This window comes from Telopea speciosissima, chromosome 7 (genome assembly GCF_018873765.1).
Source record: "Telopea speciosissima isolate NSW1024214 ecotype Mountain lineage chromosome 7, Tspe_v1, whole genome shotgun sequence".
In the NCBI taxonomy this organism is placed as follows: Eukaryota; Viridiplantae; Streptophyta; class Magnoliopsida; order Proteales; family Proteaceae; genus Telopea; species Telopea speciosissima.
The window spans coordinates 14,225,855-14,251,977 of NC_057922.1; the positions used below are offsets into that span (position 1 = coordinate 14,225,855).

General features: G+C 42.1%; 1 protein-coding gene across 1 annotated transcript; it reads right to left on the reverse strand.

Annotated features, from left to right (window-relative positions):
* Positions 1–6,117: 6,117 nt before the first annotated feature.
* Positions 6,118–24,867, reverse strand: LOC122668260 (receptor protein-tyrosine kinase CEPR2). The gene is made up of 4 exons (XM_043864848.1): positions 22,246–24,867; positions 21,261–21,611; positions 11,412–11,582; positions 6,118–8,594 (listed from the first exon to the last, which is right to left on the reverse strand). The coding sequence occupies exons 1-4, from the start codon at positions 24,809–24,811 to the stop codon at positions 6,142–6,144; spliced, it is 5,541 nt and encodes a 1,846-aa protein (XP_043720783.1). The 5' UTR covers positions 24,812–24,867; the 3' UTR covers positions 6,118–6,141.
* Between the last annotated feature and the right edge of the window lie 1,256 nt (positions 24,868–26,123).

Genomic DNA, 26,123 nt, shown 5'->3' on the forward strand with positions numbered 1-26,123 from the left:
TCTTCACGTATTTCATGGTCTCTTCTTGCATTCTTGGCCAATAGAATCCTTGCCGAAGTATCTTGTATGCAAGAGCTCGACCGCCCATGTGACTCCCGCATATTCCCTCATGCACCTCGGCTAATGCATACTCGGCCCCCTTCGGTCCCAGACATCGGAGAAGAGGGGCCGAGATTGCCCTTTTGTAGAGTACTCCGTCGATCATCGAGTACTTGGAAGATCGGATCTTGACCTTCCTTGCTTCGTCTCGGTTCCCCGGGAGCAGGTCATTTTCCAAGTAGTTGACAATGGGGTCCAACCAGGTCGGCCCATCCTCTTCAATGTGCTTTATGCTTTCTTCTTGTAAGGATGGCTTCTCCAATATTTCTATGTATACTGACCGGCTCAGATATTGGAGGTCGGCCTCGGCCAACCTAGATAAGGAGTCCGCCGTGGCATTCTCTTTTCTCGGTATTCGAGTCATCTCAAAGTGTTCGAGCTCGGAGATCAGATCTCGGGCTCGACCCAGGTATGCTATCATCCTTTCGTCTTTTGCCTCGTAGTCTCTGTTGACCTGGTTGACCACGAGTTGGGAGTCTCCTCGCACCTTCAACCGCTTTATGCCCATAGCTTTGCTGACTCGAAGTCCAGCTAGAAGGGCTTCATACTCAGCCTCATTGTTTGAGGCGGGAAACTTGAACCTTAGGGCATATTGGACCAGAAAGCCTTCGGGGCTTACAAGTATTAGGCCGGCCCCGCTTCCTCCAGAATTGCTTGAGCCGTCAACATTCATGGTCCAAATCGGGTCGGCCGTAGCCCCGACCTCCTCGACTGTCTTTTCTTCTCCAACCTCATGTTCGGGCCCAGTGCATTCGACGATGAAGTCAGCCAGGGCTTGTCCTTTTATCGCCGTCCTCGGTCGATAGCTTATATCGTATTCACTTAGCTCAACTGCCCAGGAAATCAGCCGTCCCGAAACGTCGGGTTTGTGTAATATCTTTTTGAGTGGCTGGTCGGTCAGTACCACGATCGGATGAGCTTGGAAGTACGGCCTTAGTTTCCTTGCAGCCGTGATTAGGGCGAATGCTACTTTCTCGAACCCGGAGTACCTTGTCTCTGCATCAACAAGAACGTGGCTGATATAGTATATCAGCCTTTGAGTTCGACTCTCTTCCCTGATCAACACCGCACTGACCGCTACGGGAGTGGCGGCTAAGTAGACTTGAAGCTCCTCTTTTGGTTCAGTCGGCTGAGAAGAGGCGGGTTCTCCAAATATTTCTTGACTCTTCAAAAGCTTCTTGGCATTCGGATGACAGATAAAATCTTTTGGGTTCCGGATATTCTTTAGGGCCTTAAAGAACGGTAGGCACTTGTCGCCCGATCTCTACATGAATCGCGCCAACGCCGCCACACGTCCGTTTAGCCTTTGTACTTCTCGGATCGTCCTTGGAGGACTCATCTCTTGGATGGCTCGATTTTTGCCGGATTGGCTTCGATGCCTCGACAGAGACCATGAAGCCGAGGAACTTTCCCGAGGTTACGCCGAATGCACACTTGGCGGGATTCAGCTTCATCTGGTTCTTCCTCAATACGCCGAAGGCTTCTTCCAGGTCGGCCAAGTGGTGCTCGGCCTTCAAACTTTTCACCAACATGTCGTCCACGTAGACTTCCATGTTCTTTCCGATCTGCTCGCGGAATATATAGTTCACGAGGCGCTGGTATGTCGCTCCGGCGTTCTTCAATCCGAACGGCATGACCTTGTAGCAGAAATTCTCTTGGTCAATTCGGAAGGCCGTGTACGACTCGTCCTCCTCATGCATCATGATTTGGTTGTAGCCGGAATACGCATCCATGAAACTCAGCATCTCGTGACCTGCCGTGGCGCCGATCAAGAGGTCGATCCGAGGTAGTGGTACTCATCTTTTGGGCAGGCCTTGTTGAGGTCGGTGTAGTCGACACACATTCTCCACTTCCCGTTCGGTTTAGGGACCATGACGAGTTAGCCAACCAGGTCGGGAATTTCTCTTCTCGGATGAATCCTGATCGGCGAAGCTTCTCCACCTCTTCTTTGATTGCAGTTTGCCGATCAAGTGCGTAGTTCCTTCTCTTCTGCCGGATTGGTTTCCGACCCGGATCCACATGGAGTCGGTGCTCAGCTATATGTCTGGGTATGCCCGACATGTCAGCGGCCGACCAGGCGAAGACATCGGCGTTCGCTTTTAAGAAAACTCCGAGCCGCCTCCTTTGATCTTCATTTAGTAGTGATCCGAGCTGGACCACCTTGGCTGGGTCATCTTCGCTGAGATGAAGTGGGGTCAGGTCTTCCACGGGTCGCCCTCTTCTCTCGATAAGCTCATCCCGCTGATCTTCAGGGAGATGTTCGACGCACATGGCCATTCCTCGAACATTACCCTTGTTTTGCTTGACGAAAGTAGCGTAGCACTCTCATGCCTTCTTTTGGTCGCCTCGGACCTCGCCGACACCGTTCTCGGTGGGGAACTTCATCTTCAAGTGAGTCGGGGAGATGATGGCTTGGAGGGCGGTCAATGACGGACGGCCGAGTATGGCGTTGAAAGCCACTACCGATCGTACCACCATGAATTTGACTTGGATCGCCGCCTGGCATGGAGCTTGCCCAATTGTGACTAGTAGATCGATCGAGCCCTTGATAGTCGCGGCCGCTCCCGAGAACCCGTGAAGCGAGGTTCCTTCGGGCTTAAGCGCTTCGTCGCCGAAGCCCAATTGTCGGTACGCTTCCAATGACATAAGGTCCACGGATGCGCCGGTATCGACCAATACACGGTGTACGGGTCTGTTCGCAATTTCTACCTGCACCACTAAAGCATCGTCATGAGGTAAACTTATACCTTCGAGGTCGGCTTCGTGAAGGAGATCGTCACCGCCGGCTTGAGTGTCTTGGCGGGCATCTCGGCTACTCCGACGAAGTGAGCGTTTGCCTTAGCCTTTCGAGTACTCTCTTGCCCGGGCCCCCCGAGGATAGTGTATATGGGGGCTCCCTTGTCATTGCTCGGCCCGGATCCGTCCTCCTTCTTCTCGACTCGGACCTTGTCATCATCTCTTTCAACTCGCCTATTTTCGGCCCTAGGCTCGGCTCTTCTTTGATCTCGGTCATCAGGCCGCCGACCTCCACGATCTTCTCGGCCTCCTTTGACATATCGCTTCAAGTGGCCCGCTTTTATCAGCTCTTCGATTTCTCTTTTCAGCTGATAACAATCTTCGGTGTCGTGACCGATGTCCTTGTGGAATTGGCAATATTTGTTGGGATTCCGAGATGACCCCGCTTGCATCGGTCGGGGTCGGCGGATGTACCCCCCATCTTGTATTTGCATCAGGATCTCCTTGCGAGATGCATTCAATGGCGTGTAGTCGGGGCTCCGAGCTCGATCCGACCTGTCAGCTCGGTGATCCGTCCTTGGCCTTTTGTCTTCTCTTCGGTCGTCTGTTGTCGGCCTTTTCTTGTCGGTACGACCTTCGTTGCCCTTCCGGGCCTGGAGGACCTCGGCCATATTTGCGAACTCGTTGCACCTCTCCAAGAGCTCGGCCAGGTTTCTTGTCGGCTTCCGGGCCAAGTCCTTGATAAGGTCCATGTCGGCCAATCCGTTGCTCATAGCCGTATGGGCCGTGGCCTCATCCAAATCCTTGATATCTAAGGATTCCTTGTTGAAGCGGGAGACGAATGCTCGGATCGACTCGTCGGGCCTTTGTTTCACGCTGAGGAGGTTGACCGTGGTCTTCTTATGTTTCATACTACTCTGGAAGCGCGTGACAAAGGCTCGACAGAGTTGAGCGAAGCTTCTTATGGAATTCGGCGGCAACCAGGAAAACCATGAGGTCGCCGCGCCTTTGAGGGATGCAGGGAAGGCTCGACAAGAAACGATCTCAGTTCCCCCGTACATGGTCATCATCGCATTAAAGTAGTTGATCTGATCTGTCGGGTCGGTCGTCCCGTCATACCGGTCGAACGGGGGAGGTTTGAAACCATGTGGTAGCGGCGCGGTCATGATCTCGGGAGGATAAGGGTGACGCCCGACCAAAGAGTAGGCGTCCGGGGTCGCCTGTTTCTTCAACCCCTCCACCTGCTCGGCCAAGTCTCGTAGCCGCTTCTCCAGCTCGGTTTCAGGTGCTCGGCCAACCGGCTCCTTGGCCCGGGGCCGATAGGGTCGGTCATCCCGTTGTAGTCGGCCATTCTGGTCAGCTCGGTCCTCCCCACCCTTCCTTGTTCTTTTTTCTTCTTGGAAGTTGGACCCTCGGGGGCTCCCCTGTTGCTCTTCTCGGGGAGGTGAGCTCCGACCCCGGGGAGTATGACGCGATCCTTCTCCTTGTCTCGGCGCGCGCCTTTCAACCGGGTCTTTTCTTTGTTCTCGGAATCTCCTCGGCGGTTCGTCCTCTCCGATCCGTCCAGAAAATACCGACCTCCTCGCTACCGAGCCGGCCGGTTCAATTTCCTGCCCTGTTCGCGGGCTTTGGCGGTGTTCTTGTTCACCCCGCCGAGCGCCTCTACTGGGGCGCGGAGGTGGAGTCTTCTGACGAGACGGGTGCGAGGACGCAGCCCGACTCGGCTCGGCCCTACGCCGGCCGCCATTTTGCTGCAGGTTTCTTTCAGTGTGAACCGGAGCTGGAGGGGGCGCGGCCAGCGGCTGGCCCATCAGCCCGCCTCGGGCCATTTGGTTCATGAAGGCGCGCAGCGTCGTTGGTGTGGAGCATCTGCAGCTGCAAATCCATAACCTGTCGATTATTTGCCGGGGCTTCTGGGTCCAAACTCTTCGGCAAGGGTGGTGGTGCAGGTAGGACATTCCCGTCCAAACTTGGCTCGGCCTGTACCCGGCTAGCCGCGGTCGTGGTTAGTGCACCTCCCCCATTCCCGCTCTCTGGAGGGGGAATGGTGCCCGTGATGGGCTACGCACCACCTGCCCTAGGGGGTCTTCTGTTTATCCCCTGCCGAGAGGCTTCGGGGGGCGGTGATCGTCTCGTCGGCACAACGGGTTGTGGCTCCTCCGTACGGGAAGTAGAGCCATGCTGCCCTGACCTCGTATGCACCATTATTATTGTTCTGGGAATTGGCAGAAACGACGATGCTGGCCGATGTCGTTCCCACAGACGGCGCCAAATCTGTTGCGTGTGAAAACCTCCGGTACTTGGTTCGCCCGTGGATGAACCTGCAAAAACCAAGCAATGAGCGCAAGAGGGCCGGTGTGGCTCCGGCCCAGGACTCTCCGATGCTCAAGTCAGGTCTTCAACGCGACAGCGTAACTGCGTAGTAAAAAGCAAGATGTCGAATAGAGCTCCATACCTGGGTATTTATAGAGTAAGGAGGAGATGAGACGGCTGGGAGAGTCCTAGTATGGTAGGAGTCCTTCTTTCGGAAGGTTCTCTCACGTAGAGCGGAGTGGAGAGTTATTTTCGGGGTCGGACTCTTATTAAGGTAAGAGTCCATGTAGAGTGTGATTCCGTGTTGCGCTGGGATCGTGGCTCGGTCCTTTTCCCGTGATGCTCGGGATGTGCTGACGTGGCCCGGAGATCCCCGATGGGGTGCTATGAGAGCCTCAACGGAGGAGGGCTCGGCCTACGAGGTCGGCCCGTGGGGTCGGCAATGGAGGTCAGCCCGGGAGGAGGTCGGTCTCGGCCATGAGGTCGGCTAGGAGTCTATGGCTGACCCGTATAATCTCGGCCTCAGCCACCGGCCAGCTCGCTCAAACTAGGCTTTGTCAGGTGACTTATCAGATATGGGGTCGGCCCAATTTCCTGCTCCGCCCAACTCGGTTCTCGGACTGAGGTCGGGTCGGCCACGTGGCAGCCTCTGATAGGTGGGGTGTTTTATGCCTCATCAGGACCAAGGACCATGCTTATCTAAAAAAGTCAGATCTTGTGAATCAATGGAAAACCTCTAGAAGTTTGATGCATTCTTTGGTCTTTCATCCCCCTAATCTTTCTATCAATTTCAAAACTTCTTTTTGACTTCTTCAAAACAAGAAAGAGAAACAAACTTGAATGATCAGCTGAAATGTTTTTTTTTTTCCTTTTTTTTGTGTGGTTGGTATAATTCAACCAAATAATATATTTGGCTTCAATTGGATTAAAAAAAAAAAAAGAATCTATACACAAAAATGGCAAGGCACCCGTGTGAACTGGTACCCCACGTGTTTACTCAACTTCTCTTATGGATGAACCTGTTGAAGACCGTGAGAGATTTGGGTTTGTTATAGCAGCCATGGCTCTTTCAAGACTACTTACAATCTCATTCATGCACGGCCGGTCTCGCCCGTCCTGCCCAACACAGTCGGCAGCGATATACCCAACATACGCAACTGCTTCGATCTCATACGGCGTTGGCGGTGCCAATTTCGGATCGAGCACTCGATGTATTTCATCTCTAACAATGTATGGAACAATGTAATCCACCACATTCCTCGGTACCCCAGTTTCTTCATTCCGGTGTATAGCTTTACACCCAGATAACAATTCTATTAACACAACTCCAAAGCTATAAACATCACTTTTCTTCGTCAATTGTTGATATTTGTAGTAAGCAGGATCAATGTATCCCACAGTACCTGCAGCATGAAGCGATATATGTGCTTCTTCATCGTCAGGACCCATCAATGAAAGCCCAAAATCAGAAACCTTTGCAATCCATTGTGAATCAAGCAAGATGTTCGACGATTTGATATCGCGATGGATTATCTGTGGAACAGCATAAGAGTGGAGGTACTCAATTCCTCTGGCTGCATCAAGGGCAACTTTAATTCTTGCGGGCCATGACAGTAAAGGTGAATCATGGAAACTGTGGAGGTGATCATGGAGTGTTCCATTGACCATGAACTCATAGACAAGCACACGCTCATTGGCTTCATCGCAATACCCATAAAGCCGCACAAGGTTCTTGTGGTTGAGACGAGAGAGGTTTGCGAACTCTGATAAGAACGCATTGTCTTGGTCCTCTTTCCGCTTTACGCTACCTGCGTGTACTATTAACTCTGCTCGCTTAATTGCAACATCACGCCCATCTTGGAGTGTAGCTCGATACACAGAACCAAAGCTTCCACTGCCGATCTTATGGTCATTTGAGAAATCGTCAGTCGCTTTTCTGAGCTCTTCTAATGTGAATTCTTCCAATTGCCCACTGCCCATACTAACCATATGACTCAGCCTTTTCTCTAGTTTTGGAGTTGCTGGCAAGGGTAGAGGTTTTTGTCCACGGGTAGAACCTTGTGTGGCTGTGAAATCAAATGAGGAATTCTCAGGTAATTCAGGTGGGATTTGAGGTATTCCTTGTTCAGGTGTTGTTGTTGTTGTCTCGGCCGCTCCATCCAATCGCCCTGAATCATGAACTCTGCATACCTGTCTCTTGCAAAATCGGTAGAGGAAGAAGCAAAACAATATAATCAAACTGAACGAACCTACAGAGCCAACAACCCAGGAGGCTATCCTTCCACTGTTCGACGAGGAATTAGGTGGAGAAGTTTGTAATGCCGGTGCTGGAGCTGATGTGGGTGGATATAAGACAGACCTGTCGTCTTCCCTTCTACATGGTAGGCAAATGTAACCTTGACTGCAAAATTGTCCATAGTTAGGTAACAGTCCACATTGACACTGTGTTTGACAAGGTCCTGGCATTACAGTCTGAAAAACCACTGAACCAGAACCTAAACTCTCCCCACCCCAACAGATTAACGAATAATTCTGCATCAAAACGCCGCAGAAAACACGGTTCTTCCCAGTAATTGATAGAAAATTGACCCCTTGCAGGCTTTCCGGCAAAGCAAAATTGTTCTCTCCCCAACACAAAACTGTACCATTTGATTGAAGAGCACAGCCACGGTTGTCCCCCAAACCCAATGAATTGAAATTTCCAGTAAGGGTTCTAGAAATTTGACCCCAGCAGTTCACCATGGTCCCATCCATTGAAATGGCACAAGTTTGCTGCGATCCGCCTTCGATTACACTATAATTCCCCTTTGGCTCCTTTCCGACGACATTAGTGTTTGCTCCGGAACACTTGATTTGCCCAGATTCTAGTAACATGCAGACGAATTCTTCCCCAACGGCGATATCGGAGATGTTTTGCACATTAGGAGAACTGAATCCATTCCATTGCCAACATGCGAGACTGTTTGATCCACTGACAATCCCACAGACATGAGAGTTCCCAGAGTCGAAATCGTTGAGCATGGCTCCTCGATAGATTCTCTTTAATGTTAAATCAGTACCATTACCAGAAAATCTATAACAACCAACAGCAGTAACAGAGGCCGTTGATGGGTATCTAAGAAAACATACGAAGCCGTCCCCAGCTATGATTGCGGTAAGCGAAGCGTTTGGAGATGGAATTGGGTTCTGGGTTCCCGAAGTCAAGCTAGTACAATTGAGGTATGTTTGTGAAACTAATGCACAAATAAGTGTTTGATTTGAGGTCTCAGAGATGGCTACAGTAGAGAAAGATGAAGATAATGGTGGAAGAGTAGAAACAGATAAGAGGGTCACCAGAAGGAGAAGAGACAAGGGGTTTTGAGGAGTCATGGAAGAATTGTAAGGCTTGGGAAGAAGGGAGAAGCTTTCAATTTCATTGTTGTAATAAGAATGGTAGAGAAGAAGTTCTGAAAAACAAAGGTTTTATGGTTTTGAAGAGCGTGGAAATGGAATCATGTGTATTTGAAACACGCGGTTTGTGGCCTTTTTGAGGACTGAGGACCAAAGACCAAGCCCTTTTGAAATCTTCATAGTGGAGCAACTGAGTCAAACTAAGAAAAAATCCCTTCTCTCTCTCTCTTGTGTAGATCATCACTAGCGTATGATTGAATAGGAAGACCTGAAAATTTTGGGAAAATGTTTCCACGCTACCAAACAGCCTCTCACTCTCACATGGAATTTTAAATATTATTTTTCTCTTTCCTTTTCTGAGACCATATAGACCCAAATAGATTTTATCATGCTGACATTCTTCAGTGTTCCACACCACCATTGATGTGACATGAGTGATTCCCTGATGGCATGGAAACCCTCTTCTTGTAACTATTTAATTCTCAAGGTTCTCTTCTCTTATCATTGGTCAGTATTATGAAAGACTCAGTCACAAAGAGTGGTGGGGAATCCTTCCTTTTAAGGGAATTATCCATTTTGACTTACCCTTTGTAGCAAGTATCTGTACCTCCCCCTCTCAACCAGTGCAAGATGCATGATTCACTCATAGAATGCGGTTTTGCCAACATTGGATTGGATTGTGGTGAAAGATTTTTTTTCATATTTTTTTGGGTAAAGGTTTTCTTTTCATCCATTGAGAAGAAAAAATGGGTGAATAATCATGGAGTAAAGCATTCTTAACGTTCATTTGAAAAATAGACTACAAATAATAAAAAGAGCTAAGAGCTTAAGACTACATGAGCATTTAGAATCTTCGTAACAAGAGTTCATATTATTGTTTATCTTCTTGAGCGACCAAGAGAGCTTTATATCAGTCTATAGAGCCATTAGACTTGAACTTCATAGAATATATCCACTGACACCCTATGATTGAAGTATTTGGAGGAGTAAGCACAAGATCCCGAGTGTTATTTTCCACTAAATATTAAAATTCAGAATCTGAGGACAGACCTCGACGCTACGCAACAACCATGTGATTGGATTCTTAGGTCATCACTGCTAAGGGTATTAATTAATTTGAAACAAAAAATGATCGAACTCGAAATAGTTTCGATTCGATTTTGGTTTTTTAGAAATGGAATTTTATTCGGTTCAATTTGGTTTCATGTTGAAAACCGTCGATTTTGCATCGAACCAAATAGACTTTTGCATTGGGACGTGTCACATGTATACCCGGTTCTAGACAACTATTTGATGCATTCGAATTCCAATTAATGTTTTGGTTAAAGAAAAAACATAACAAACAACTATTTTTTTTAATGCAAAATAACAGAATAAACAATAATTTGATGTATAAAATATATCTATCAACTACTAAGTCCGGTAGATTGAAATGATTTCAATATTGTAAAAGCAAGAAAAACATCTATTCTCTCCCTCCTTTTATTATTTTGAAAATCAAATTGAACAAATTGATTCGATTTTGGATTTAGAGATACTTTCTTATTCTCAGATTGATTCGATTTTGATTTCTGCATTTTACTTTTTGAACCGAATCGAATTACCAACACCAAATCGATTGACACCCTTAATCATTGCATTCGCATCCCTGTTGATGAGGTGAGGCTGTAACTACTCTCCCTTTTTCATTCAATGCTACCAATTCCTATAGTGAAGGAATTGAAAGATAAACTTGGTCCTTAAAAATGGCATACTCAATGCACGAGACTTCCGCCATGTGAGATTTGGAAAGAATCATAATGTACGTATTACAATGGAGCAACAAACATTCGAGGAAACTATTCGCTTTTATTAATAGCTTCTAATGCAAATTTACTAATAAAAGGGAAGAACAACTTGAGAATTGAGTATATAGTTAGCACAGATCATTCAGCCGTAGTAGAGTACTAGAGTGGTTGTTTCTTATGATTGACCAACGGCAATGTTAATTAACGTGTATGACTTCCTAGCTAGGTTTATGACTTAGTAAGGCAAGGTAGATGCCTTATATAAGTAAAATAAGTCTAGAAGAAGGCCCGTGCCATGCACTCAACACACAATTTTTCTATTTAAAGTAATTAAAAAAAGGGGTCCTACATACATACCCATGGTTGCTAAGAATCTTTCTTACATGTCTGTCTTGTGTATTGATTATATGCCTATTTTGACTTTGAATAGAGAGAGTATGCTTTAGATTAGTCACATATCAAAATTTTGGATCTTAATTTAATCAAATACTCTACCATGTATGCTCGTGCATAATTACGATACTCTGATAACTACTGTGCACTCTCTTATCTCACGACTTGACTAAGCCCAATTTGCCACTGAAAAACGTAATAGGTTAGCGTTGTTCGCTTCGTTCTGAAAGCGGAACTGGCTGCGTGACTTGATCCTATGATTTTTAAAGCATTGATTGGTCATATGGTGACAATGATGATAGGATTAAAATAAATATTGAAAAAGTCATCAAGAAGATATATAACAATAAATATTGAAAAAGTCATCAAGAAGTTATGTTTTGAATAAATTCATCAATTGATCTTACGATAAATATTAGGGAAAATTACATATACCTCCCCTGTACTTTATCCTAATTACACATTCCTCCCCTTGATTTTTCTACCTTACATACGATTCCCCTGTAGTTTTTCAAAAATTACTAATTCCTCCCCTGCCGTTAGCATCCGTCTGTTAGGTGCTGATGTGGCATAGTTAGATTTTTCATAATCCCTAAACTAGCCTTGGGTCCTTGTCAAATGACCCTTTTACCCTCCTTCTCTACATTGCGATGGTCAACGGTCAAGCCCCGACGGCAACGCCGACTACCATACCACCAACTACTCCGGTCACGTTAGTTTCATCACCACGCGCTGTTGCAACCACACCGACCATGCCTAAAACCCCATCCCCAGTAGCAACACCAAGAATGACACCACCGACGGTAGTTTTAGCTCTACCAGTGCAAGCTCCCAAGGTAGCTCCACCAACATCGACGATTCCAGCTTCAGTTGGAGGGATTCATTGTTGAATGAAAAAAAGGGAACAACATAATTACAATTCGGTGATAGAAAACCACCCATTTTGCCAATTTGCAAAATTTTCAATTCTAAGTTCCAACCTCGCCCTTGGATGAGTCACGTTAGATTACAGCCTGCATCACAGTGTGATTATAATTGGCTGGGTTTTCTTTGAGAAGAACAAGAAACAACAGAAGCAGCTCGAGAAACCCAAAATTCATACAAAAATGGATTTGAAGACGAATATGGTCTATTCGTTGTTGCTACTGCTGTAAGATATTGGGTTTTGTTTGATCAGAAAAACAAAAATCAGACTAGGTTTCAAGTAAATCTTGGAAAATCCAATTTTGAGCTTCACCCGAGAGCCTTAGAACTTTTAAGAGATTCAGGGGTCCAAAACAGAGGCAACGAATGCTTCGGAGACGTCTGTCTTGTGTGGAATCGTTTCATCTCAAGATTAAGAAGCTTCATCCCATTGGCATCTTCCAATGATGTAATGGAAGAGATAAAAGTTGCAGAAACAATAGAATTCAACAGATTTTTTTTTTTATCACATATTCAAGTTAGAAAGAGGAATTTCGGAGATCAGTTTTCTCATAGAGTTTAATGGCAATAGAGTACCCATTTTTGTTCAAGAGCAGGGCATTGGAAGGGGAGAACAACCCATCTCCCACTACATTCAGAGGTTTTGCTCATTAGGAAACCAATCCAAACCCTAACCCTCCTCCCAACCCAGCTCTTGTGTCAGTGGTGAAGAAGAAGAGGAATCTTCCAGGAACTCCAGGTGAGCTATAGCTAGCTATGCCCTTTTGCTTCTTTTTCTCTTTTTTGGGGGTGGAGATCAGAACCTCCAGCTTCATCGGCGAGGGCACAACCTGCCATGGAAGCTCCGACAAAGGAGGAGCAAGGCGGTTCAAAAGAGCTAATAACAGAGCAGAAACGATAGGAGCTATCCTCATTCTTTTTCTTTTTTCTGGATGGGTTTTGGGGTTGGGGGTTTTGGTGTTTAGGGTTTTCTATGGTTTTCGATCTCCCACCTGGTTGGTATATACCAAGGTGAACAATCAATCTTCCACTCGATCTATTATCAAATCCAAGTTTGATTCTTCTATTTCACCCCTTAAGCTTTTTCTGATTGTAATTTACTAACATTTAATTGAAACATAATCTGCAAATAGAGGGGTCAACATTTAGTGTGTGAATTTAAAGTTTTAGGGAATAAGAGTCCGAGGAGGAGGAGGAGGAGGCAGCGGCAGTGGTGGCGTTGGAGGAGGCAGTGGCTGTAGTGATGGCAATGGTGGTGCTGGTGGTGGCTGCGGTGGAGGAGGAAAGAAATGGGTGTTTTAAGGTTGAAGATGATGAAAAGGGTATCATTGTAATTCTACTTGTGGTGTTTTAGAACAAGGGTAATATTGTCTTTTCAAACCATTAATTAACAACACTCTAACACCGTCAGCCATAAGGGGTTAAAATGTAAGGTGAGAAAACCAAGGGGAGGAACGTGTAATTAGGGCAAAGTACAAGGGAGGTATATGTAATTTTCCCTAAATATTATGATAATTCTATTGTTTTTTTTATAATGGTTATGCAATCTTAATAAATCCTTTCCTAATCATCTATATTTAGGCCAGTTTTGTTGGGTCAATGGTGATATCAAGTGAGACGCCTTTTTCTAGTATACCAAACCTCAAATTGTATTTGAAGTCAAAGAAGTTTGAAAATACTTATTTCAATAGGTTTTGTTAGTTTAATTTGTCTTCCTCAAGTTTTCTACTTTAGGACCTTTTTGATGCTTCTAGTATAACAAAATAATAGAAAATCTTTAATCCCACATTGGTTATGGAAGAAAGTAAAGTAATATTCATATAGTATAATGAGAACTATAGGGGTAGGTTTCCATGAATGAAAGGCTCATCATGCTCTCTTGTCCCCGGATGGTTTGGTTCTATCGTAGATGGGCATAGATCCTTCATTAACCTTGGATAAGGTTTTTTTGATGTTGTCAAGAATGCAATAGACATCGACAAAAGCTACTAGAATGGAGATAAGATAAGATAAGATGTTCTAAGCATTCTATAAATAGAAGATGTTCAGGACACTTTAGATAAGATGTTTCTCTCTCTCTCTCTCTCTCTTTGCATATTATTTTTACCATTTTGAGAATTATTCTTCGACTTAGAGGCTAATTCACATTATCCGAATTGCACCATATGGGACACCTACAATCTTAATTAGGAGAGTGACAGTGGCACGATTAAGCTCAGATGTTTTTCTCTGAACAATGACAAGTTGCTTGTTGTCGTAGACGTGTTCAAGATTGTTCAATGAAGAATTACTACATTGCAGTAATTTCAATTAGTAGCCATATGGTAAAAAACAAGTCTATGTCTCATTATTTTTATTGTTTTATTTGCAACAATTCTTATGACTGTAGACTTGAGAGCATAAAATCTTGCTATGTTGCTGCTAAAAGTTGAGAGCAATGAATCTCTCTCTTGATGCTAAAAGGGAAGAATGAATACGAGCAAATTATTAATCCAAAAAACAAAATGTTGAACTTCTTATCCAATGAGTTGTATAATGTCTATTCTCCATATGAATATGCATACTCTAATTGGAATGCACTAGAAAAGAAGCATTCCTTAGATAATGTTAGAAGTAAGACATATGTTTGTAGCCAATTTCCTTGAAATTTTTTCATGAAAGATGACAAAAAGGTTTCTACACAAGTTGATGACTTCTAAATCATGGTAGCTAAATTGGCTAAGGAATACATGGTCTTACCTGACGACTTTGTGGATAGTTCTCTTATAGAAAAACTACCGATATCGTGAGTGATTTCAAAATTAATATGAAACACAAAATAAACGATTAGATTCTTGGTCAGATTATTATTCGAATAAATATCGAGGAAAATGATAAGATTGAAAAATACATTGAGTTTTTATTTTTATGAGAAAAGCTGAAATATATTAAGTTAGAAAGGATAGAGAATGTACAATATTGTCTGAGAGCATCATATGCTCTTTGTTTATAAATACATATTTAGCCAACACATTAAGGAAAATGAGGAGTAAAATACAAAGAGTTTTAAACAAACCCTTTGTGTCATTGAGGATTTCCTTCACTTTGTTGCAATGTCGAAACAACCTAGTCGCTAACTTCCCATTTTAGGGTACAAAACATGAAAGCAAATCAAAAGCTCAATTGACACCGACCGCTACAGCCCAACCAATTGATGACTATTACTAGGTTCATACTAAATATAATGTAGGGGGTTGCCAAGCAAAATAAAGAAAAAATATAATGAGACAAAAATCATGATTATGAGACAATGATTGATTTATGTGTCAAATTCAATTTATTTTAAAATTTTTTTCTAGAGATCCAAACATAACCTAAACGTTAAAAATGTGAAAATAGCCAAACAGTGCCATCGCCCTGCCGCCGTCCACCTTATTGTTTTTATACTTGTTTTTCAGAGACACCCATGAATGTGAGATTACTGGCAAGAATTTATACGTAGCAGAAAATGGTTCATTCTTTCCCACCTGACATCCACTGTCGGAAGTGGGGTCAACTAGTTTGACTAATGGCCCGCTAGCAGATCCGGGTCCCATGAGCTTCCCACGTGGTTATGGATCTCTACACCATTCATGAGGTGTGTGCGTCCTATATCTCAAGGACGGTGGCAGTCCTACGGGGAAGGATACCCACGTGGGGAAAGGATCCGATTCCATTCAATCTTCATCACGGCTGACTATTAAAATAGTAAAATGTGCTATTCTACTAATCTACTTATAATTTTCTTGATAAGATCTTTCTGTTGGTGCCCTTGATCGTCTAGGGGAAAACTCTTGTGAAAAAGAAGTTAATAACTTAATATATTATTTTTTTTTGCCATTTCGGTATAACACATTTTTCTTTCTGAATTGAGAATAAAATCCTGTTATTCACATGTGTGTTCAAAAAATATAAAATATAATGATAATTTTTTTTGACTATGTTTTCGACTTTTCGTCCATCCACATCGTCTACTTCCATGGGCTGTACTTCCATCTTACTTCCACCACTTCTTAGTGTGCCATCTGTCTTTATGAGCATCTAACGGCCTGTATTATATTAATTCAAATTTTTTTTAAAATCTGATGAGACCCTCTTTGAAACGGTTTAAACCTTTAAACCAAACCCACTAACCGAACCAAATTTTATTCAAACCAAATCCACTTCTAATCGAACCATTTTCACCCAAACTAAACCCATCTCCGTTTCACTCATCCCCATTTCATTTGAACGAAAAGCCCTAAAAGTTACAGAACCTCTCCATCGCTCCATCGCTCTATCGCTCAATGTTGTTCATATGCATCTTATCTATGGCACCGTCTCAGACTATTGAAAACCCAAAGAGATGATGATGATTCAAGCTCTGTAGAGCCTCTTCCATTTCTCCACAGCCTCGTTCCCTTCTCCTCTTCTTCCGAAAAATCAGTGCTAATCGGGCTTCAAACTTAGAGCTCAGCTTCTTCCTGCTGCAAGCTGCTGGACTCGTAAAAAATGTAAGTCTCATTCAAACTTGGGGGTTTCTAATCAGATGCTCGTGGTTGTTCTAGAAAATGTCTCCTCCATGATTACAGTGATAGTCTTCAAGTGAAAATTTCATCAATTTATATTCTGACTGGTTTATTGATTCCTCAAGGGAAGGGTACGGGATTATTGGTTTCTGTACAACTGTTTTAATTGCTATTTCTAGGCTTCTGATGCCCAAGATGATTTTTTTGGCCATAACCTTTCGCCTTTTATTAATTAGATGCATTTGTTTTCGAAGGTACTGTTGTAAGAGATTCAATTAGGATACCAAAATTATTCTCACGGTGACTATCGAGAAGAACGTTTTCTAGGGTTTCGGTGGACCACTGTAGCTCTGAATTAACCATATGACAGGTTAATAAAAATTCTTGATTCACTGATGCAGCATTTTCCAATGTTTTTAATCCTAATCATGCCAATTAGAAAATCCTAAGAGAGCTTCAGTCATCTCTTTTATTTGTTGACTTCCCCCCCCCTCCCCCTCCCCCTCCCCCTCAACTTGAGAGCTTTTTAATATGTCAAATACCTCATGGAACTCATGAACGAAGACTTCAATAAAGTTCAAAGGCCAACAACCTTTATTTGCCACGGATCCCTAATTGTTTATGGCTACTGTTTTGAGCAGTATTTTCATACGATTTTTGAACATCATTGAGCACGTGTTTGGGTTGATATTATAAATCAAAATAGGTAATGGCTTAAAAAAAAAGTTGGAATTGCTTCTGAATTTGGACAGTTGGGGGATACTGTTCTGTTAGGTTGTTGTCAATAGTGGAGAGTTTGTATTTCTAAGCCAAGGGTGTGGCATTGTGATTATGCTACTAAAATCAATTCAGTTATCAACCAATTTCAAAAGTTGTGTGCCTAAACTGAATAAGCAGCTGGGATGGCTAGAATAAAATTAACTTGTTGACAAGGATGGTTTAGCCTAGTCTATAATGATGGAGGATAGGGTGACTCTGGTGGAAGCATGAGATCTATGCAGTTTTTTAAATTCTTCATTTTTTTATAGGTTGAGGCCTTAGCTCAAAATGGAAGAGCACCTAGGAATTATTTCCTAGGTTATGATGGTTCGAATCCATCAGGTCTCAAGGATTGCAGCTTGTGAAGTTGGGTTTTGTTCATTCTCTGCTTAATTTTGTCCTTTTTTTTTTACTTCCCTTTTATTTCTTAGTTATTTCAAACAACAAAATGTTGGGAATAATATGCTCTTCTTGTTGTATCTATCCTTGCTGTTCTATTAAGGGGCTTGAGTGAATTAGTAATTGGGTGGGTCAAAATTATGGAATTCCAAGTGCTAGGAATAATATGTTGGGAATAATATGCTCTGGTTGCTGTCTCTATCCCTGCTTTTCCATGTTCATTCCTGAAGAGGGAATTTTCTTTTCATCTTTTTTTCTTCCTCCTCAAGCAATGATGATTGGTAATATAAAGTCAATAAGAGAGAATTTCTCAATGTTCATTTTTCACATTCACCACCCTGCAAGTATCAAACACAGGAGTGAAGATCTTGAAATGATATTCTATATCAAACATAGAAGTGGAGATCTTGAAATGATAATCAAACAACCCACTTTCCTTGCTCTATTTGAAAACTCAGTTATCATAGGCTCGATCAGTTAGTTGCTGACTCTGATTTGTATTCTTTTTTTATTTTACTATCTACATATAAAATTTTGTTAGATTCAAGCCAGTATTCAGTTCTCGTAGCCACTATCTGGTGAACAAGTCAGTTCAGGATTATTAATCAAGGTCGTTTGTGTTTATAAATCAAGCTTTGTGGACCCATAATCAAGATTTTATTTACTTTCAACCACAGTATTTACAGTCGTGTCGATTGTTGAGGGTCACTGTAAGAAGAGGAGATTTGGAAGTGAAGGAGAAGAGGGCATTGTGAAAAGAGATTAGGATCTCTTGAGTTGCAGAGAGCTATGGTGGATACTTGAAAATATTTACCATGACCTAGGCCCACTCTGAAATCCCCTTGTGAGGATCACACATGGTAAGGCTCATAGCAAGAAAGTTACTTGAATCACAATAAAATGCTGGTATAAAGCTCTTTGTCTTTGTAGTATGTCTTTTTTCTCCAACTGCTGTACTAGAAGAAAAGACTGCCAAGACTTCAGTGTTCAGCTCTTTCCTTTCCTTGGCTTTTGGAGTGGACAAGACTTGAGCAATGGTTTTCTTTGATTTTAAGTAAACCAAACCCATAATACACCATTAAACTATGTTGAAGGACAAGGGTCAATAGATGTTATTGCAGTATTCTTAGGATTAGAGAAGATATATATATTTTCCATATAGAAAAGTTCTCCTTTTCAGTCAGTGGTTTTGAACTTAATTTACTGCCACAAATCCACAATATCAATTGAGTGCAGAGGAGAAACAGAGCACACTTGATTGTGGCTGACAAAATGACAATCAAACAACCCATTTTTGGTTTTTAGTGTTGGAGAAGGAAGGGAAGGGGACGAAGCTCTTTGCAGTGTAGTGTAGACAGGGTTAATTAAGCTTCCTCCACAGCCCAGAGTCCAGCAGTGAATGGAGCTCTTTAATTTCCTAACAAGAGCAAATTTTAGTGGCTTCTTTTGAAGATATGGATCTACAGCAGAGAGCTTGAAAAAGAATTTCATCAGCTACAAGCTGACTAGAACACCAAGATTAGATTTATAAAACAGTAGCCAGAGAGCTTTAACAAAAAAAATTGGACACCGCAACAGTGAATCCAAATCCTTCGATCATATTGATTAGGGTTGTCCTGAACAGCTGCTATCCATTCACAATATCTGCAAGCACGTTCTGTTGTATTAGAGCTAATGGAGCCGTAGGACTCTTAAAGTCAAGTATGAAGGAGAACATTTTATCTGTTGGATATGAAGTGGTCAATTGGAAGAGCCATTACATAAGCTGGGAAAAGCTATTGGAAAGAAAATCATTCATACATCTAACCAACACTTGGGATACCCACAACACTGATTTTTCGGAAGAAGAGGAGAAGGAACGAGGCTGTGGAGAAATGGAAGAGGCTATACAGAGCTTGAATCATCATCATCTCTTTGGGTTTTCAATAGTCTGAGACGGTGCCATAGACAAGATGCATATGAACAACATTGAGCGATGGAGAGGTTCTGCAACTTTTAGGGCTTTTCGTTCAAATGAAATGGGGATGAGTGAAACGGAGATTGGTTTAGTTTGGGTGAAAATGGTTCGATTAGAAGTGGGTTTGGTTTGAGTGAAATTTGGTTCGGTTAGTAGGTTTGGTTTAGGGGTTTAAACCACTTCAAAGAGGGTCTCATCAGATTTTCAAAAAAATTTGAATTAATACAATACAGGCCGTTGGATGCTCATAAAGAACAGGTGGCGCACTGAGAAGTGGTGGAAGTAGGATGGAAGTACAGCCCATGGAAGTAGAGGATGTGGATCCGGTTCACAAACCCCTTGTAGGGTTTTAGTAGGTTTCAAACTACCCTCCAGATATCGTTTCCCGCCCTCTCCCACCCTGTAGTGAATGCACCATGGGTGGAGGGAAACTCGATCCATTTTTCATTTTTAGATCATTTTTGAATAACACATTTTAGGGTAGTTATTCATGTAACAATGAAATATGATGTTTTTGAATATTACAAGATAAATATGAGCATCCTTTTTTATGGTTATTTAATCTAAATCTGTTGATTCCCACTCAAATTCAGGAGGGTGTATGGTAATGTCAAGAGTACTGGTACACAAACATGGATAAACACGGGATATGTGCCAATATAGAAGGAGATATTTGGTTGAATTTGAGTTTGAAATTCGACATGTGGTTAATCTAGACCATGTAGAATGGACATATCATCTGTGCATGTGGCAAAATAAATGTCTTTTGACATTTGAAAAAATAACATACATTTGTGACAATAATAATAATAATTCTCTTAATAGTTAATCACATTCAAATTATTCTGGAAACCCTTTTTAACCTTAAATAATTTTTTAGGAATAAAACAAGTGACAATCAAAAGAAGGTTACAACTTCTCATTTTTTGGGAATAAAACAAGGAACAATCAAACCTAATAACGATAAATATATATATATATATATATATAAAAGAAGAAAAAGGGACCTTTATCTGTTCCGTTTCCTGGGCAGCTCCATTTCCCAGAGTTCCTCTAATAGAGGGGGGGGGGTGGAAATGACCACCCTACGCCTGCCCGAACACACTATCCCAGGGGTTCCCCCCCCCCCCCCTCTCTATTAGAGGAACTTGGGGAAATGAAGCAGGCAGGTAATAGAGCAGATAAAAATACAAGAAAAAGGCAATGATAGTCACTTGGAACAAACTTGACTCAAGTTCACCCAAAGAAGACTCGGACAGCGAAAAGTGCTGTAATCGAAACATATAAATACACAAGAAATCCATGCTTAGTTGCTTAGTCCAATTACAGAAAATATCATTAACTTCACTTTGTCCATGAAAGGAAAAATATTAGACTACTAATGTTAACACTAATTTTATCTGCTGATCTATCTGCTGGTCACTTGGAAACTACCTCTAAGTATACATAACAAAATGAAATGCTTGAGTGAAATTTAAATATAGATGGATTTCCACCCTACGCATGCCCGAACACACTGTCCCGCTGGGGTCCCCCCCCCCCTCTTCTCTATTAGAGGAACTTGGGGAAATGGAGCGGGCAGGTAATAGAGCAGATAAAAATACAAGAAAAAGGCAATGATAGTCACTTGGAACAAACTTGACTCAAGTTCACCCGAAGAAGACTTGGACAGCAAAATGTGCTGTAATCGAAACATGTAAATACACAAGAAGTCCATGCTTAGTTGCTTACTCCAATTACAGAAAATATCATTAGCTTCACTTTGTCCATGAAAGGAAAAATATTGGACTACTAATGTTAACACTAATTTTATCTACTGATCTATCTGCTTATCACTTGGAAACTACCTCTAAGTATACATAACAAAATGAAATGCTTGAGTGAAATTTAAATATAGATGCATCAAGCCACTCAGCATAAGCATTTCAATCAAAAACCAAATATAATAAACCAGGAAAACCTACAAAGCAGTCTATCAATACCTGATAGGAGTCTTATTTCCAGGACTAATAGCACAGGGATCAGCATCGAGAAGCATCTTAACCACGTCTCTCATAGTTGGACGCAGTGAAGGAAGTTTAGTAGTACAGAGGATAGCAATACTCAAAACCTTCATCATATCAGCTTTAGCAGAATCTATCACCCTTCGATCAAGAACTTCAAGGACGTCTTCCCGGCCATTGAGATGACTTGAGACCCAATAAACGATATCTTTCCCTTCTCCATACTCAGCTTCAATTGGACTTCTACCAGTCACTAATTCTAGCAGGACAACACCGAAACTATATACATCACTCTTTTCAGTAACCTTGAGAGAATATGCTAGTTCTGAAAGGAAAGTTGAGAGAAAACAAAAAAAGGTTAGTAGATATTCCTAGATCAGTAGGAATATATGGACTTGGCAAGAAATTAAACAATCAACTTACTTACAATCTACTTCTGGATCTTTATTATTAAAGACAGGGGAACCAGACACACCTTGCTCCTCAATGGTTAACAAAATTCAAAAGAGATAAAACTTGGGAGTATGATTTTTCAGAATACCACAATCAATTATTATGCCTAGATTCCCTCAATAAACTGGCTAATTCAAGTAAATTTTAATCATGGTGAAGCTTGAGCCTTCAGCACCCTTAATTGATGATGCAATGCACCTCTCAACAAGGAGCTGCTAGCATTAGATAAAACTGTTCTTAGTTTGTTGTTGTTTTCTTATCCTCTTGTTGTATACAATTTCTCTTGTGAGCTTGAGCTCTTGTTAAACTGTCGCATGCAACTGTTGAAATTATCAATAGAAATACAAGGATTATACAGAGTGAGGGTGTGACACCCAATTCTTTTCCATATTCTAGCAATTAGTAAATAGTGGTATTATTCTTATGGAAGGAAGGCAAATTTCATAAAATGCATTCGAAACAGAGATATTGAGGACATTCCGAAATAAAGCAGTTTTGGAACTCACCAGGAGCAATATAACCATGAGTGCCAGCAAAACAGCTTGAATCCATCCCAGACTCTTCTACAACCTTTGCAATCCCAAAATCAGCAATTTTTGGCTCATAATCCTCAGCAAGTAAAATGTTTGCTGATTTAATGTCTCTATGGGTAATGGGTGGTGAGCAATCATGGTGAAGATAAGAAATACCCTTTGCAGCTCCCAAAGCAATTCTATACCGTCGATCCCAGTTTAATTCTGGATTCCCACACTTGATTTGTCTGTGAAGAGCTTGAAACAGGTTCCCATTCTCCATGTACTCATAAACCAGATAGCTTGATCCCCCTCGCATCAAGCACGCATATAGCTTCAGTATATTTTTATGTCTGATCTTACCCAAAATCTCCATTTCTGCTTTTAGCACCTTCACTTGTTTTCCCTTCCACAGTTGCTTTACAGCAAATGTCCCTCTATTCTTCTTCAAATCCAATCGATAGACTCTTCCTGTGCTTCCAATTCCAATCAAATTCTCCTCCTCCAAACTACATATTTCATCTGCATTTAATTGTGTTGGATGAAAGGACTCAAGTTTCCAGTTTGGATCTTTCTCCTGCCCCTTTTCAAGATTTTCCAAATAAGACTCATGCTTCCTGTAGTTCACAAGGAAAATGCCAGCAAAAATAACAACCAGGGCTGATGACATTATGCATAACAATGCCAATTTATTTGCAGCAATTTTGTTACTGCGTCGGTTTCCACTACAAACACTGATTAAAGATCTCATCTCATCTCCCAATTTTTTATCAATACAGAGATTCAAGTTCTCTAAAAATGCCTGGTCGCCACCCATCACGAGAAGGTCAGAAGGAACTCTTCCTGACAAGTGGTTTTTGGAAAAATCAATGGCACTCAACTTCAGTTTCGCTAAATTTTCTGGAATCAAACCTGAAAGCTTGTTTTGTGATAGATTCAGTGAATTCAAAGAGTTCAACATAGCAAGTGTTTCAGGGATATTACCACTCAGAGAATTTCCAGCAAGATTCAAGTCTACTAATCCAGTACATTGACCCAATTCTGATGGTATTGGTCCTGATAATGAGTTCTCTTCCAAATGCAAGGATGACAGTTGCTTCAGGTCTCCAATTTGAGAAGGTATCCCACCAGAGAAACTATTATAACTTGCAGACAATTTCTCCAACCGGGAAAGATTGCCCAGTTCTGATGGAAGCACTCCTGAGAACTTGTTGTTCTGTAAGAGTAGCTGATTCAAACTTGCAGAAATCCCTATGTCCGAAGATATTCCTCCTCTGAAGTCATTATCTCCAAAATCTATGATTTTTGCAGAAGGTAGTCCCCAGATCCCATCAGCAATCATCCCAGACAAGCGGTTCTTACTTACCCTGAACCTCTCCAGTGTCTTACATTCAGCATAAGATTCTGGAAGATCCCCAGAGAAGTTGTTATCCAAAGCAAGTAAGAACTGCAACATTTTGCTTTCACACAAGAATGTGGGGAACTGACCAGAAAACTTGTTCTCAGATATGTCTATGCTTTTCAGCGGAGAGAACCGGCCAAAGTTTACTGGAAATACTCCCGAAAAGTTGTTTCTGTAGATAGAAAAGGCCTCCAGATGCTGCAAATCCCCAAACCCAGAAGGGAGTTCTCCTGTGAAATAGTTTTCATACAATTGGAAGACCACCAAATTCTTCAGATTACCGATCTCAGCAGGAACTTCTCCAGACATCTGGTTCTTAGAAATGTCGAATTCACGCAGAAGTGTGAGCTTTGCAAGCTCAGGTGGGATATCTCCAGTGAAATTGTTCATAAAGAGCTCGATCTTGTTGAGACGCTGCAAATTTGAAATCGCTGTTGGGATCTCACCTGAGAGACTGTTGGTTGACAAATCTAATGTTTCAAGGGCTTTAAGTCCAAAAATGGACTGTGGAATCACCCCCCTCAAATTAACCCCAGCCAAATAAAGCCATGTCAAGTGCTTCAAATTTCCCAAACTCTCAGGAATTTCACCCTCATCGAAGTCATTCTGACCAAGGCCCAGCGAAACCAAGTTGGTTAATTTCCCAACCCAATTTGGGAATCCACCAGAAAAATAGTTAAAAGACAAATCAAGAATCTCCAAGCTTCTCAATGCTGAAAGATCTGGTGGGGTACCCTTCAGATTATTTCCTGTGAGATTGAGAACTCGAAGATTGGTGCAGTTAATCAACTCAAAAGGAAGTTCACCAGAAATCGAATTCGATGGAAGAACAAGGGAATTCAGACTTTGGAGGGCAGAGATGGCTGGAGATATTTCGCCGGAAAGCGATTTGTTCTCGAAGGAGATACCTGTGACTCGGCCGGATACCGGATCGCAAGAAACCCCAGTGAAATTGCAGGGAGAGTCAGATTCTTTCCAAGTTGCCAGAGAATTTAAGGGGTCTTTCAGTTGGTTTTTGAATTGAAGGAGAGATTGTGTTTCGACCGTTAAAGCCATGGATGGCGGGAAATTGAGGAAGAATAAGAGAAAAACCGGTAAGAAGTGAAAGACAAGGTGGCATCTGTCCATTACAAAAGATGAGAAGGGCATGATTGTCATTTTACTACAAGAAAGATTTGCTTTCCTTTTCAATGAATTCTCTCCTCCGTATTGCCTGAAAACCTTTTGACAAGTAAGAGTAATGAACAGTGAGAGGCCATTTTTATATTTCAAAAAAAAAAAAAAAAAAAAAAAACTTAATAGAATGCAGAAATTTCGATAGGCCAGTCGCCAACTCACTGAGTCAGCCCGGTGACTCGGACAGATCGCTGAACTGTGCCAACGAGAACGGAAGAAACATAAAAGAAAGGGACATTCCTGCTATTTATCCCAATAAAATGATTTCTATCAGTTTCTACCCTAACCAAACATTATCGTCGAAGATTATTTCATTATTTTCTTCATTCTCCCTCTCGGAGAGTGAGAAGAAGAAGAAGAAGAAGCCAAAAAGATGGATTTCAAAGCTTAAGTTTGTTTGTCTAGAAACCTACGATTTTTCCACAGAAAACAGTGAGTTTCCCCTTTTTTTTTTTTTTTGGCAGGAAACCTCATTTCTCTTATCAACGAAAACTAGAGGAGAAGAAAAAGATTGAAAAAGCTCCAAAGGAAGAATGAAGTTGCGAGCCAGAAGGTCACTGTCTGCTACTACCAAAAACCGCGAAGAACACATGTCACATTCTTATTGGTCCATGGAAAAAAAATAGCGAATAAATGAAAAGGAAAGCTCAGCTTTCTTCCGGATTCCCTGAAGAAATAAAAGTTGCAGAACCCGAAAACATTCCCTTATAAATTATTAAAAGAAAAAAAAATTAACTTTCAGAGCTCAGAATCCATGTTTTTTGGAGGAAATTATTCTGAAAAAGCAGAATCCACAAAAACCATTTATAAAAGAAAAGAAGTTTCTTACCTTAGAACTCTGGTTCTGCAATGTTCCATCTTCTTTCAGAGTTCTTCTTCGAGCTCTGATTCAATATGACTTCAAAAAAGCTGATAGAAGCATAGAAAAAACTATTCCTTTTCAACTTCCCAAGAAATTCTAATATTTTCTATTACTCTGTAAATCCCCAAAAAAAGTTCCGTCCAAATACTCCTCCAGAGCTCGGGTGCCTCAAAAATCAGCTATGGTATATCCAATGGGCAATGACTAATGGTTAACAGACAAGAGTACCTATCAAAGAAGGGTAGAGACTAGAGAGTTTCTGTTATGGCGTCTATAGGGTTTGAATTTGGCGATTATCGAGAACCCAGAGAGAGAGAGAGAGAGAGAGGATCCAAAGAAGGGAAGGTGTCGTGTTTTAATGGAGACAAAGCATAAAGGGATGAAGGGTCCCCCACCGTGGAAATCTTTATCTTGAAAATTGCAAAAGAAAGG

Coding starts and splice junctions, on each gene's coding strand:
- LOC122668260 (XM_043864848.1), bottom strand. CDS start 24,811: ATGACAATCATGCCCTTCTCATCTTTTGTAATGGACAGATGCCACCTT. Junction 11,583..21,260: donor TAAGACTCCTATCAGGTATT/GATAGACTGCTT, acceptor CTCCAACTGAAG/CTGGAATCGTCGATGTTGGT. Junction 8,595..11,411: donor CGTGACCGGAGTAGTTGGTG/GTATGGTAGTCG, acceptor TTTGTTTTTCAG/AACTTCTTCTCTACCATTCT.